General features: G+C 43.9%; 1 protein-coding gene across 1 annotated transcript in view; it reads right to left on the bottom strand.

Annotated features, from left to right (window-relative positions):
• Positions 1-15,176, bottom strand: part of SLCO3A1 (solute carrier organic anion transporter family member 3A1) — a 632,297-nt gene that overhangs the window by 37,898 nt on the left and 579,223 nt on the right. Inside the window, exons 8-9 of the mRNA XM_069222745.1 lie at positions 8,833-8,865; positions 7,736-7,911 (exon numbers count right to left, since the gene is read on the bottom strand). Coding sequence (XP_069078846.1) covers positions 7,736-7,911; positions 8,833-8,865 — 209 coding nt within the window. The remainder of the gene's footprint in view (positions 1-7,735; positions 7,912-8,832; positions 8,866-15,176) is intronic.

Below are 15,176 nucleotides of genomic sequence, written 5' to 3'. Positions count from 1 at the left end.
GTCCAGCCGATGGAAACGCTCCTCTTCCTTAGCGGGAAGGGTGATAGTTTGACCCAGATTGAAATTGGTCACCACCTTGGGGAGGAGGCACGCGTTCCGAGGACTACTTCATCAGCCTATATCATGAGATATGGTGGTTTTGATGATAAAGACTGCAGCTCACTCACTCTCCTGGCAGATGTGATGACCACCAAGAAGGCAGTTTTGATAGTGAGCAGCCGGAGAGGACAGTTATGAAAAGGCTCAAAAGGAGCACACATTAGAAAAGTGAGTACTAGATTAAGGTCCCAATGGGGCATAACAAAAGGCTTAGGAGGAAACATATGTACAAGCCCATTTTGAAGAATCTCATTATAATGGGAGACTTAAATAAAGATGGTTGATTGGGCAACTGAAGAAAAGCTGATAAGGCAGAAAGATAGTCTCTAAGGAGAATCCCGTTGGGTGAGTGATAGCATGAACAAAAGGAAATTAGATAGAGAAGAAGAAAGAGGATCAATAGACCTCTCTGTACAATATGAAACAAAAAGTTTCCACCGGCAGGTGTAAATCAGCTTAGTAGGGGGGCGTCTGGCTGCCAGAATGACATCAGGAGGGAGGTCATAAACCATCAACTGTCGCCGCTCAATCTCCATGCATGAAGCTGCAGAGTTGACAGGTTTGGGTGGAGAACCTTCCCCTCCTGCTGCAACAGAAGATCCTCCCGAAGAGACAACCTGATTGGAGGACAGATGCTCATTTTGAGAAGCTCCGGAAACCAGACTCTTGCCTAATCCGGAGCCAGTAGGATTACTTGGGCCCGGTCGTTCTTGATTTACTTGAGAACTCTGGGCAGAAGCGGTATGGGCGGAAAGGCGTACAGGAGGCCTGAGTTCAACTCGTGACGAAAAGCATCACCTAGCGATAGCTCCCTTGAAAACTCCAACGTGCAAAACTCCTGACATTGCAAGTTCTCTGCGGAGGCAAACAGATCTAACCAAGGCTCTCCCCACTGCTGAAAGAGTCCTTGCGCCACCTCTGGATGGAGATACCATTTGTGATCCGCTAAGCAACGCCGGTTGAGTTCGTCCACCCTGGCGTTCAGAGAACCTGCCAGGTGTTGAACCACCAGGGTGATGCCCTGTTGTTCCAGCCATGTCCAGAGACACAGAGCCTCTTGACAAAGGGTCCGCGACCCCATACCGCCCTGCTTGTTGCAGTACCACATTGCAGTAGTGTTGTCCGTGAACACCTGCACTATCTTCTCTTTCACAACAGGAAGAAATGCTTTTAATGCTAGTCGGATCGCCCAAAGCTCCAAGTTGATATGGAGCCCGAATTCCACCGGAAACCAGAGACCTCTGATCTCCACCTCTCCCAGATGGCTGCCCCATCCCAGAAGTGATGCGTCCATCTACTACTGTGAGATATGGTTGGGGAAGGGAGAGGAGTCCGCCTTTGAGTAAACTGCAGTTCACTAACCACCACTGCAGATCCTTTGCAGTTCCCTCTGAGATCTGAACCACGTTGGTAAGATTTCCTTAATGCTGTGCCCATTGGAACTTCAGATCCCAGTGCAGAGCCCTCATATGCCATCTGGCATGTTTGACTAATAGGATGCAGAAAGCCATGAGTCCCAACAGCCTCAGAGTCTGGCTCACTGAAATCCAGGACAGAGGCCGAAACATCAGTATCAAAAACTGAATATCCCGAACTCGCTGCTCGGGAGGATAGGCCCGATACTGCACTGTGTCCAGAAGAGCTCTGATGAAAGTGAGTTTCTGAGAGGGAGTCAGGTGTGACTTCTGCACATTTATAGCGAACCCCAGTGAATGCAGGAGGTCCTCTGTCGTCTGGAGGTGGGTGACGAGAGCCTTTGGCGTCGGAGCCTTCAACAGCCAGTCATCTAGGTAGGGGAAGACTGAAATCCCTAACCTGCGCAGATGAGCTACCACCACAGCCATCACCTTCGTGAACACCCGAGGGGCACTGGTGAGATCAAAAGGGAGCACAGTAAACTGAAAATGCTCGTGGCCCACATTGAACCACAAGTAACGCCTGTGGGTGGGCAGGATGGGGATGTGAAAATATGCATCCTGCAAGTCCAACGCTATCACCCAGTCTCCTTGATCTAGGGCAGACAAGACCTGAGCAAGAGTGAGCATCTTGAATTTCTCCTTCTCAAGGATGAGATTGATGCCCCTTAAATCCAGGATAGGGCGAAGGCCCTTGTTCTTTTTGGGAATTTGAAAGTAGCAGGAATAACAACCACTACCTACTTCTGACATCCACCCTTTCTAGAGCTCCCTTGGCCAAGAGAGCCATAACTTCCTTGTGGAGCAAAACCAAATGATCCTCCATCAGCCGTTCTTTTATCAGAGGGATAGAAGGAGGGAAAGACTAGAAGGGGAGGGAATAGCTCTTCTGTATGATCTGCAAGACCCATTTGTCCATTGTGATGGATTGCCAGTGAGGGAGATGAACTTGAATCCTCCCTCCAACTCGACGGACATGGTCTTGTAGATCCACAATAGGAGGGCTTGGGTGCAGTGGAGGGGGGTTGTGTAGTGCCCGACCTCTGGCCAGACCCTCTGGGTCAGATGGTACCACAACCACGTCCTTGCATGGGATGTTGTGAAGCCGGAGGACGGTGGCTAAGCGGCTGGCATGGTACCGTGCCCCTTCCGAAGCCTCGAAAGGGACGGAACACAGACTGCAGGCGAGCTGGTGCTGAGAGGCCCAAGGATCTGACCGTAGCTCGAGAGTCCTTGAACCTCTCAAGCGTGGAGTCTGCCTTCTCACTGAAAAGGCGAGAGCCATCAAAAGGCATGTCCATCAAACTTGACTGAACATCCCCTGAAAAGCCAGTAGAACGTAGCCAGGTGGGGCAAAGTAGGGCCACTGTCGACGCAATCGCTCTACCCAGCGAGTCGGTCGTATCCAATCCACACCTGATTGTAAACTTGGCTGCATCTCTCCCATCCGTGACAGCCTGGGTGAGAGTGTCCCATACGCCCTCCGGGACCTGGGGCAGCACCTAAGCCACTGTCGCCCAATAGGCAAGAGGTATTTACTGACCTCAATGCCAGACTGGAAGAAGAAAACAACTTCTTTCCAAATTGGTCCAGCCTCTTGGATTCCCTATCCGGAGGAGCGGAAGGGAATGCAGCACGGGAAGTGGAGGCTTGGACCACCAAGCTCTCCGGGGTGGGGTGTTGGGTGAGGAAACTAGGGTCATTTGGAGCAGGTCTATGGCGGCGGCCGACAGTCCTATTCACAGGAGCCCCTGTGCTGGGTTTAGTCCATGTTTCCAGAAGGACCTCCATAAGGACCTCATTGAAGGGCAACATCGGCTCCGATGTAGTCACCCCCGGCTGAAACACCTCTGTCAGAAGATTTGTCCTGACTGGCACCGTGGGCAAGTGTAGGTCCAAGAACTCAGCTGCCCTATGCACCACCACAGCATAAGAAGCCCCCTTCTCCGTAGCCACATTGGGAGGAGAAAGCATGCCAGTATCTGGAGAAGTATCCAGTCCACTGGCTTCTCCTAGATCCTCATACCAGTCCTGTTCTTGCTCCAGTTCACACTCTAAAGGGTCCTCAGACCCCTCCCACTCCTCTCCTGTGCCTGGCTGTCCAAAATAAGGCTCAGGCAATGATCTGTGACTAATTGGCGCTGTCGAAGTCGGCGTCGTACAACGGCGCTCCGGCTCCAGATAAACCAGAATGAGGATGGGGCTACCACCAGTGGGTGCCGGTGGTGGGGAAGCGTTGGTGTCAGACCCGGTGCCAAAGGAGGCGCTATCTCAGTATGGGACAAGCGGAACCAACTGGCATGTCAGAAGATTATGCGGGCCAAAGTAAAATTTATGCTGCCGCGACTTACATGTCACCAGGATGTGTTTTTAAGTTAATAATGCACTAAGGTAAATATAAACCAGTGAGCCATAATATCAGGCACCATTTAGGTATTTTAAATAGGTTACTTGTTTAGAATTAGAGTAGGCTTGTTTCTAGAGCTATAAACATATTTTACAGTAAGATCGCATGCTCTTGAAAAAGTAGGGCACCTAAGAATATTGCACTTTGTGATAACTCCTCATGAAGCCAGTTTTAGGTGGGAGGCTGCTGTAGTCAAATGAAGAATGCTCCCTCAAACCTGCTATGACTGGGAAGAACCGTAACACTAACCTAACATGACTCAAAACCTTATTTTGACCCTTGTTCTCAACATGACACTAACTTTTACTTCACCATTGCCTAATCTTAACCTTCACCCGTACACTAAAACTGGCATTGACATTGCCCTTTACCCTGTATGTAAATTTGAACCTAGCCATAAACACAACCTTAATCCAGATCGTATAGCTTATGTTAACTCATGCTATGATAAATCTATTTTGTATCCATGTTTGACTTAGTTGTTAATATTAAAAGTTTTTTTTCACTTATGTTTTTTAATGTAATGGCAGATTTACAGATAAAACATATATACAGCCTATACAATTATAACATTATAAAATGTCAATTTTTTAAGGTAACTGTATAGTATTTTATCATGGAAAGGACATACACACTTATTAAGAGTCTGGAAGATGTGTGACATTTGCTAAAAATAAACAGATGTGTTGTCTACCTTTTTTGCAGCCAAAATGACCCCTATGCACTCTAAATAGGGTGGACATGACATCTGCCACATTGTGATGGATGCCTTGCTGCCACCAAACTCTAAGTAATGGACATAGAAGGGAAACTCACTAAAATCAGTTCTAGTGTGAGTATCATATTGCTTAAGACTGAACTTCCTAGAAACCATGATACAAAATATTGATGTGTTTAATATAATGCTGTTAGTGATTGTTAGGTTATTATATATATATATATATATATATATATATATATATATATATATATATATATATATATATACTCACCTGGCCGTCCCCAGGAGCTAGTTATAGTTAGTACCATGTTTCCATAGGAAAAGTGCTGTTTGACTTAACTATATCTGGCACCATTTGACGAATCTTCACAACATTTTCCATGAAATGCTTCCCTGTGACTCTTGTTTTGCATGGGAAGTTTTGAAGTGATCAGTCAAATCGAGGCCGAGAAAAAGACGGGGTCAAAAACGTGCGTTTCCCATTAATGTCCATAGGAGTTTTGAACACGACTACGTCCGGAACCGCTGGACAGAATTATACCAAATTTGGCACAAATGTAGCTTTCAGTATGAAGATTACGCTTTTAATTATTTAGTGCAAATCTGTTCAGATGTTTAAGAGAAATTTAAGGAAATCCTAATTTGTAAATCTAGGGCTGAGGATCCTCCACGACGATTTCAAGAATAATAGGAGCTCATGCAGAGATCTTCTGAGCTCTGATTGGCTGCCAACATTTCATCCAGGAAATGCTGGCAACAATTTTGGGATCCAGCTTCAGCAGAGTCCCTAAAAAAGTTAAAAAAAAGAAAAAGGGCTAGGGTAGGGACACCCTGACCCCTTGGCTCTGGTGCTGAGGGACCAGAGAGACCCTGCAAGAGCAAAACATCTGTTTAAACAAAAATTGCTAGAAATTCACGGCAATGTCATAAATTTGCTGCAAAAAGAAAAAACAAAAAAAAGAAAGAAAATAACAACTGCAATCTCCCGCACTTGTTTTAATAAAGCCTCCGGTGGATCAGGACCCAGGGGCATGTAAATAGTTAAGAAGGGGGGGGCTCACAAGGCCCCCCTTCTGGGCTTATTTATGCCCCGAGAACCACCATCTCCCATGGGCTTTATTTCAATACTATGTGGGCTTTATTTCAATACCTCCCCAGGGCAATTAATTGCAAGGGAGGCGGGCCACGTGACCCCCCGCAACCCATGGGACCACCACCTCACTGGGGCAAAATAATAAACTTATGCGGGGGAGCCATGTGCCCCCCCACAACATCAAGGACCACCACCTCCTCGGGCAAAAAGAAAATTATTAAGGGGGTCCTTTGCGGGCCCCCATCCCGAGGACCACCACCTCCCCAGGGCAATTAACTGCAAGTAAGGGGGGGTTGGGCAGTTTCCTCTGTCTGCAGGCATGCATGTTTAGCAGGTCCCTATCTGTGACAGCAATGCCGGCTCCTGCAGGAGGCAGGGAGCTGGCTGGGACTGAGGGGGGATTTTAGGCTCCCCCCGCAATCCCCGACGATGGTGACTGAATAGCTTGGGGGCACCCAGGTGACATGGCCGGGCCCCACGAGATGGGGTCCCCAGGGGCTAATATTGGCTAATATTGGCAGCCTCCCTCTAAAAAATAAAATATATATATTTTGAGGCTGGGCCACAGGGAGTGGGGTCCCGAGGGCCACAATCAGTCAGGGGAGATGGGTCACACGGCACATCCTCACCCCCCAAAAAATAAATATTATAAGGCTGGGATCTGGGGGATGGGGTTCCAGGGGCTGAGAGCCATCCAGTGACAGGGACCGCAGGGCATCCCTTCTCCACACTTTTCTGCAAAACTGTGGACTCTTATTGGATAAACAAGGAAGTGAGCTTCCATTCTAGTCATGATGCTCATTCACAGAAATTAAACCTCAACTGGAAGCACTTACAAAAATAAACGTACCAGGTGCCCCAGTAGAAGTTCCACTTCTGGAAAGGGTAAATGATCCTAACTCCTGGGCTTGGCGACAGCAAAGCAAGTGTGTTAACTCCACAATTCCAAATTGAAAAACTTCATGGAATTGAATGCATCTTTCATCTGTTGGAGCACAATCAGACACTCTCACACACACTCTCACAACCACATAGATCCTCTCACACCGATACAGACACTCTCTCAGCTACCCTAACACCAGAGACACCCTCTCACACCTATTCTCACACCCAAAGAGGCAGGCCCTGCAGTCAACTGTTGCTGTGCATGCCCAAAGGCCGCAGACAGCATGGGGTTGGGTGATTATAGGGGGTTGGAAGCAGAGCTTGGGGGCTGTGTGCGGCAGTGGTTAGATTAATGTATAGTAGTAAAAAGGACTTTACTTTTAACAGTATAGTTAGGAAACAGAATTTTAAAAAAACTCAGAATGTCAGTTAAAAACACCACAGGTTATAGGGACGTTATAGTTAGGTTCTGAAGGTAACTATAACTTGCACTCAGGCCATGCACTGCTAATTACCCCAAATATTACATAACTCATGGAAACTTTTATGACATCAATATAAATATGATGAAACATTAGAAGGCAAATTATTGAAGAAAAAACTGGGCATGTCGGGGCATGAGTTATAGATACCTTAGGCTGCGAGTTATAGTTACTTCAAATAACTACTCAATTTCTCTGGTTTTGTGCAAGTAAATTCAGAACCTAACTATAACATCCCTGTTATTTTAAGTGAATTTCTCAGGTTTTTTAAAATTCTATTTCCTAACAATAACATCCCTGTAACCTTTGTTTTTTTCAGTATATATATATGTGTATGTATTTATATATATATATATATATATATATATATATATATATATGTATATATATATATATATATATATATATATATATTACACACACACATAACATTATATCATCATATATACACATACACAGGGTTCTTGCTTCTTGCCTTCTTACATTTGACAGCTAATTAACATGACAAGTCAAAGTTTCATCAGGTGAATAAATCAATTTTAAATTGGCAGTCACATATCCATCTAGGGGCGCAGTCATATTTTACCTAAAGCACTTCATATGTTTGTGTACTTTTTATTCCAACAATCTTACCTTATCAGAATGATAACCGATGGGGTCTGCGCCATTGCTCCAATCATGCTGCAAACACACATTACACACAGGAATGTAAGGAAGGCTTCTTGGCAACCAGGGCTTGGGCATTTTCCAGGCACCACTGTAGTATTGCCAGAAGGAACACTACTGATGCATGCACAGTCAGCATGGCTCTTCAAAAAAGAACAATTACAATGGTTATAAAAGCAACATGTTTACTTTTTCATCGTTCAAAGCAGCTTATCGACACCAATAACCAAGGGCCAGATGTAGCAAAATAACATTTTGCGACTTGCAAATAGCGAGTCATTGCGACTCGCTGTTTGCAAGTCGCAAAATGTTATGCAGAACGGTGTCTCAGACACCGTCTGCAAGTCGGTATGGGGTCGCAATGACCCACCTCATGAATATTCATGAGGTGGGTCGCAAATTGCGGCCCCATACCGAATATGGGCACTCGCAAACATGGAGGCCTGCTGTAGTCAGCAGACCTCCGTGTTCGTGACTGCTTTAAATAAAGCAGTTTTTTTTTTTTTAAGTGCAGCCCGTTTTTCTTAAAGGAAAACGAGCTGCACTTAAAAAAAAAACGAAACCTTTAGTTTCGGTATTTTTTCAGGGCAGGGAGTGGTCCCTTGGACCACTCCCTGCCCTGAAAAAATGTTTCTGGGTCCAGTCACAAACTGGAAGGGGTCCCATGGGGACCCCTTCCAATTTGCGAGTGGGTTACCATCCACTTGAAGTGGATGGTAACTGCAACACCATTTGCGACCGCATATGCGGTCGCAAATGGTGTTGCATACCACTAGGAATCGCAAATAGGAAGGGAACACCCCTTCCTATTTGCGATTCTGAAATGCATTTTGCGAGTCGGTCCGACTCGCAGAATGCATTTCTGCATAGGAAAATGTGATTTGCAACTCGCAAACAGCAGTTTTTGCCGTTTGCGAGTTGCAATTCCTTTCCTACATCTGGCCCCTTGTCATTTTAAGGCATTCGGAGGTGCTTCAATAACTAACTCCTCCTAATGTAACCGATTAATTTCATTTTATGTCATATTCAGATTTTCTACAAGATATTGAGTTGAGATCATTTACCTTTTTGTGGGGCTCTGCTCTCTTTTCCATTCCCTAAGGTAAATAAAATGTGGTTCACCAAAGGTTTAGCAAGCGTAACGTATTAATAAAATGCAGTTATAGTTATACAATACTCATTCCATATTTATTAACTTACAAAAACCAATAGGGAAGAATTTAGCCTTGAGTCATAATAATTTGCTAAACAGATTTCACCCTTGAATCGAATTTTGTATTAAAATAAATATATTCAAATGAATTACTACGGTAGTGCGATAATTTTCCAAGATGTTGTTTTCTGTAAATTCGAGATTGTGAAGAAACAGTAACTCACTGTTAAGGAGCAATTATATCCTTGTTAGATATACTGATAAAGCGTAAACTCATTCACATACTCAAATTCATAATTCTACAAATTCATACATTTATTTTAGACAAATGACACAGGATTACCAGTCCATGAGTGTACCGCGGTCGTATCTTTGCATACCTTCTAACGTTTTAAGGTCACTATCACTTTATTAAAAATGTTGCAATTTACCTCAATCTGGAAATCCTAAAATGAACATTTTAAATGTATTTTGTTACTGCATGTACTGCATGACAACATGGCACAATTGATGGCAGAGTGATTTATTAAGGACATTAAGCAACTATATATCTGCAAACAGAAAAATGATAAAATATGTCACTAATGGTGTTATCAATTTGGGGGGGGGAGCTACCCCTATCAACTTAATCCACCCCGGTTAGGTGAACTCACAGTTTTGAGAGAACTTTTCCTCAATACTCTAGCTTTGGCACATGTAGCGGACAATCCCTAGAGAAGTGTGTGTTAATTTCAAGTAGCACTAACAGTTTTGCAGTTAAGAAGACAAGACAATAACATTTCTAAAAATGTCAAGTAGTACTAACAGTTTTGCAGTTAAGAGGACAACACAATAAAATTCCTAAACCATGACTGACTTTAAAGCTGTCTTCCTCAGCAGTATATCACCCAGTTTGGGCACATTCTATGAGCTAGGTAAACATTCTAGGGCCAGATGTATCATCACGGCCCATTGTGATTCGGTAATAGCGATTTTTAAGAAATCGCTATTACCGACTCGCAAAGGGCCACGTATCACATTTGTGAATCGATAATAGCGACTTCTTAAAAATCACAAATGCTATTACCGAATCCAAATTGCGATACCGGCCCCATTCCCAGCTGCAAATTTTTTTGCATTTCCAAAATTGCGATTTCTGAACCAGAAATCGCAATTTTGGAAATGCAAAAGGCCAGTGTGCTGGGGGCCTAAGGACCCCTCTCCTGTACCCCAAAATCTATTTTTTCAACATGTAAGGTACCCACATGCCAAAAGGGCATGTGTGCTTTACATGTTCAATTTAAAAATGCACTTTAACTGCATTTTTAAATTTTGCACCAGGTTACCACCTGGTTGCATAACATGGTATTTTGCAAGTGCGATTTTTGCGATTTTTTCCAGCATAGCCTTCCGACCTGGAATTTGCGAATCGCAAATTGCGACTCGCAATTTCCAGGTCGCAACACAAGAAATCGTAATTTTAGCGATTTCTTATTTGTGGTCTGCGAATGCATTTCATGCATCGCAGACCACTGTTTTGCACTCGCAAATGGCCGAATTTACCGATTCGCACCGTTTGCGAGTGCAAAACTTTTTTCATACATCTGGCCCCTAGTTCTTTGTTAGAACTCTGTGATATTCACACGTTCCTGTTATTGGAGTGCAGCATATTGATATGTGGGTTGAAACTTGTCTCAGGTACAAGCTATGAATTTTTTGGTCTAGGAGTCAAAATGCAATATATCTAATAGTTCAATTGTGTACAATTGTCTGATTTACAATATGATGTACCAACAGTGGGAAACAGAATTTGTTTCTCACTTGTTGCTATGCCATAAAATAAGTCCAGGCTTCTCTGACAGGGCTCTCTAGGGGGTTGTCAGTGAAGTGCTGACCCTTCGCGCTGAAGAAGAGCAGATAGCATAACTTCAGTAAGGAAGGGGAACAGAAAGTGAAGTAAGAGGCAGATAGTTGTAAGAGTGGGTGGCAAGTCAGCTATTTCTTTATAGTTTTGTGCAGCTATGTTATGTATAATTTCCTATTACTCCACTGCCCCAGTGTACAACTGAAAACAGAAAAAGATGTTGGAGGGCAGTCATAAAATTAAAGATGGCTAAAAAGAACAAGATCTTTTTTCACCAAGGTTTCACAGTGATATCATGGACAACTTGAGCTTTGCTCTCTTTGGGCCTGATTCTTACCTTGGCGGTCGGCGGAGAGGCGGCGGTTGGACCGCGAACAGACCGGCGGTCCAAAAAATGGCATTCTGACCGCGGCGGTCACCGCCGCGATCGACCGCCACTTCCCCACTCCGACCGCCACGGCGGTCATGACTGACGGGCTGGAGTTCGCACACTCCGGCCCGGCGGTCGACCCAAGACCGCCAACCGTATCATGACCCTGCTTACCGCCGCGGTTTTTGGCGGTCGGGAACCGCCATGCGAACCATGGCGGTAGGCACTATCGGGGCCAGGGAATTCCTTCCCTGGCACTGATAGGGGTCTCCCCCACCCCCCACTGCCCCCCACGAGTCCTCCCCCCACACCCTCCACCCCCCTGCCACCCCCCAGAGGTGGTACGAACCCCCTGCCCCCCCCACCCCGACATGCACATACACACACCCCGACATGCACGCACCCCCAACATGCACATATGCACACCCCCTACACACACACATACACAACGGGGGCACATACCCGCACACATACATGCCAACATGCGCTCCCGCCGAACTACACACATTGCCCAAAGGCACAGCAGCACCCCCCGCCCGCATGCACGCACTCACACACCCCCTCTACACACCCCCATGCACGCACACATCACACAACACCCCCCCACCCCCTCCCCTCACGGACGATCAACTTACCTTGTGCGTTGGTCCTCCGGGAGGCGACGGGAGCCATAGGGACGTGACCGCCAACAGAAGACCGCCAACAGAAGACCGCCACACAGAAATGTGGGTCGTAATTCTGGGGGCGGTGTTCTGCTGGCGTGGCGGTGGAGGTTGACCAGTCTCCACTTTCCCGCCGACCGCCAGTGTGGCTGCTGGCGGTATTCCGGCGGAACGCTCCCAGCGGTCGGAATACGCGCAGCGGCATACCGCCGCGGTCGGCGGTCTTTGCCGTGGCGGTAACTCGGCGGTCTTGCGAAAAGACCGCCAAGGTCAGAATCAGGCCCTTTGTCTATTTGAAGTCACTCAAACCCCTCGGAGGAAGACATCCTCATTATTCACAGTTACCCATCTATAATCCTATATAACACATGGAAGCCTGCAATCCCAATATACAAACCTGCCTCTAATTTCTCTATTACTGTCAAGATGTAATGACTCATGACAAGGCTACACATCTGCAATAAGTTGCTGCTGTTGAGTTATGACACTATAGTACCAGCTATCAAGACAGTAGTTAAGTTGATAAGCAGGTCACAGGGCATCATGACAGCTACGGTTTAAACAATGAAAACAAGAATTCGTTTTCCCTTCTTATGATCTGCCATTCTAAAAGGGACAGTAAGGAGCAGAACGAACAGATTAATTACAGCATGTTTATTTTCTGCACACGGTTTATTACTGGAGAAAAACAATCTTTCTGTGTTTTATGACTCATTCTGAAATACCGCCCATATTTAATCTTATCTACATTAAAGTGATTCAAATATCTTGTTGCTTTTTGGAATGTTTAATGTCACGCTACAGACTGCCCTTTTATTCTTCATGTCTACCACCTACTATCTCATTCATATGAAAGAGCAGGACCCAAACGATTTTATAGGTTTGTGGAAAAAGGGATGGTGAGAGAGATTATGAGAAATAAAATACCCCTTATCATACACTGCAAGTATATTGCAAGTCACCACAAATTTTTTATGACCCTACTAAGAAACTCCTTGGTGACTTGCAGTATCCTTATAAGGTACAGCATCCATTCACATAACACAATATTGCAATTTCATGTGTTTTGGTTTCTGAGTTTTGTTATTACATTTAAACTGTAAGAAATAATGTTTGACAAATCAAACAAAACATTGCCACTTTCTCCAAAACACTCTTGATATGCATGACAAACCCAGATGCGCTTCAGAAGGGGCGAAAACAAATGGGAATTGATATTGAGAACTTCACTCCCAATCATTAGTCAACTAAATGTATTCGCAGGGGGGTTAGCATTGTTACTAAGCTCTACAATTGAGTTGCATATAGTGCTTATAAATATTGTTTAAAGACTAAAATATTTGAAAACAATGATATCAAGTAAATGCTAGGGCATTTCAAAAATTGTAACTCCAGTGGAGTGACGTATGATATCTCACGTCCTTGCTGCAAGATATATGTGGGCCAAACAACAAAGAAAGTGAAAAAACGGGTCCCACAGCACATTAGCCAAATCAAAAGTGGCACATCAGTTATGGAATATTGCAAGGACTTTGGCCATATCATCAAGCATGTGAGTTGGCAGATAACGTAAGCCCTAATTTTGTGCGTATATGTGTGATTAATGCGTTATTTTATTATGATGCAATTCAATGCAGCCAGTTAATTTTGTTACAGATTATGAGGAGGTTCCAACTAACTCATGTTACTAAACACATGCCATTGTGATCACCTATAGGCCTTTCCACCAAGTCTGTCATCTATGTTACTTTTTTATCATTTCTTCATTTTACCATCATGTTGAGGGCCTTAAAAAGCATTCTTAGCTCTATTTTACTATGCTGTATAAACTTGCCATTGATTGTATGGACACACAATGCTTGATCAAACCTGTTTTACATCTTTATTGTATTCCTTTCAGGATTCACCGTTTTAAAAAAAAATATCACGAATTAGTTTAAAAGCCCATTATTTTGCCCTTTTATGTTTTAACCCCCAGCTTTCTATTTTCGCAGTTTTAGACATATGAGTCTGATTCATGTGCTTTTTAAAGCAATTAACATGGCAGCAGTCATGCAGGCTTGGCCTACTCGGTTTTACAGAGTGATGTGATACACTGCTGGTGAGTTTTTACTAATAAACGGGACAATGCAGGCTTAATTCTTTACTAGATACCTTTGCTTAAAATGTGATCTTAAAGTACTGCAAATTAATTTAACTCTACTAGATAACTTTTGCTTAAATTTAACTGATGAGCTGAAAATTGTATTTTAGTATTGAGACAAGGGTAATTTATGTAGCCTTGAGATCAAAGAAGGGCTCATTAATGCAACGAAAAGTGAATTCTGAGTTCAGCATTTTGCACGTTCGGCTAAAATACAGTACCTAGAACTGTTTTGTCAGTAAAATTGCTTAAATACTATTTCGAGTGTAATGTAATTACTATTAATTTTGCATAGCATAACATGTCTATCAGGGTTGTATTTTTGCTAATTAAACTAAATTAATGCCGTGGCACAGTTTAAAATACATATGCTGAAGGACATAGCGTTAACAGGCACTAGCAGCACAAAGACTATTAGATAGGTGTGCATGTACAGAACATGCTATGAACTGATACTGAGGTCGGTTGAAATTGTCTTCGGCTCTCTCCAGCGGTGTGACTTCACTGCTTTGGCCCACAGAGCTTTCATTTGACAAATGTAATCCAAAGAAGCTATTCCCAAGATCATGGAGCGGACAACACGAATCCAATTAAAATTATATATTTTGAATGGTTTCCTTTGGCTCCACGATGCGATTTGCCTCTTTGTGTGCTTAGGATACTCTGAATTCAGCAACTATTTTCATGTTTTAGCAGGCAGGAGTATATTTTGTTTAGCTTATTGGACCAATATAGATAATGCGGCGAGGCAAAAGCAATTGTTCAAGACAAAAGCAAATAGTACTTAAAAGGACACTGTTTTTGGTTGACTCTATTTGAATTAGCCTGTAGCTACATTGTCTCTGAATCCAAACTGTGTGACTAGCTAGAAGTTATCATTTACAGTCTCTGCCGTCCAATAAACGAACAAATAATTTTCAAAAGTTAAAACAATATTTCTTCAAAGCCATGACCCACACTCAGGGGACACTTTATCCCAGCTCCAAAAATATAAAAATATAACAATGTAAAAAATTATGAACCACACTTAGAAACACTCACTATCTTTATTAAGATTAACACATTCAGACACATTAATGAAAGAGACCCTAATCCAGCACTAAATTCAGGGAGAATCAAACATTTTAAAATGGCAGGTGCTGTCTTAAACCATCTTTACCCAGTTTCTTCCTGCAATGTATGTAAAGTGGTGCCGGTCCTCTCTCTTCCAGATTCACAGCTGATAAGCGGCATGGAA

The sequence above is a fragment of the Pleurodeles waltl genome, chromosome 3_1 (genome assembly GCF_031143425.1).
Source record: "Pleurodeles waltl isolate 20211129_DDA chromosome 3_1, aPleWal1.hap1.20221129, whole genome shotgun sequence".
NCBI classification, from domain to species: Eukaryota; Metazoa; Chordata; class Amphibia; order Caudata; family Salamandridae; genus Pleurodeles; species Pleurodeles waltl.
Note: the sequence above shows the minus strand (reverse complement) of the source record. Positions and strands in the feature narration are given on the sequence as shown.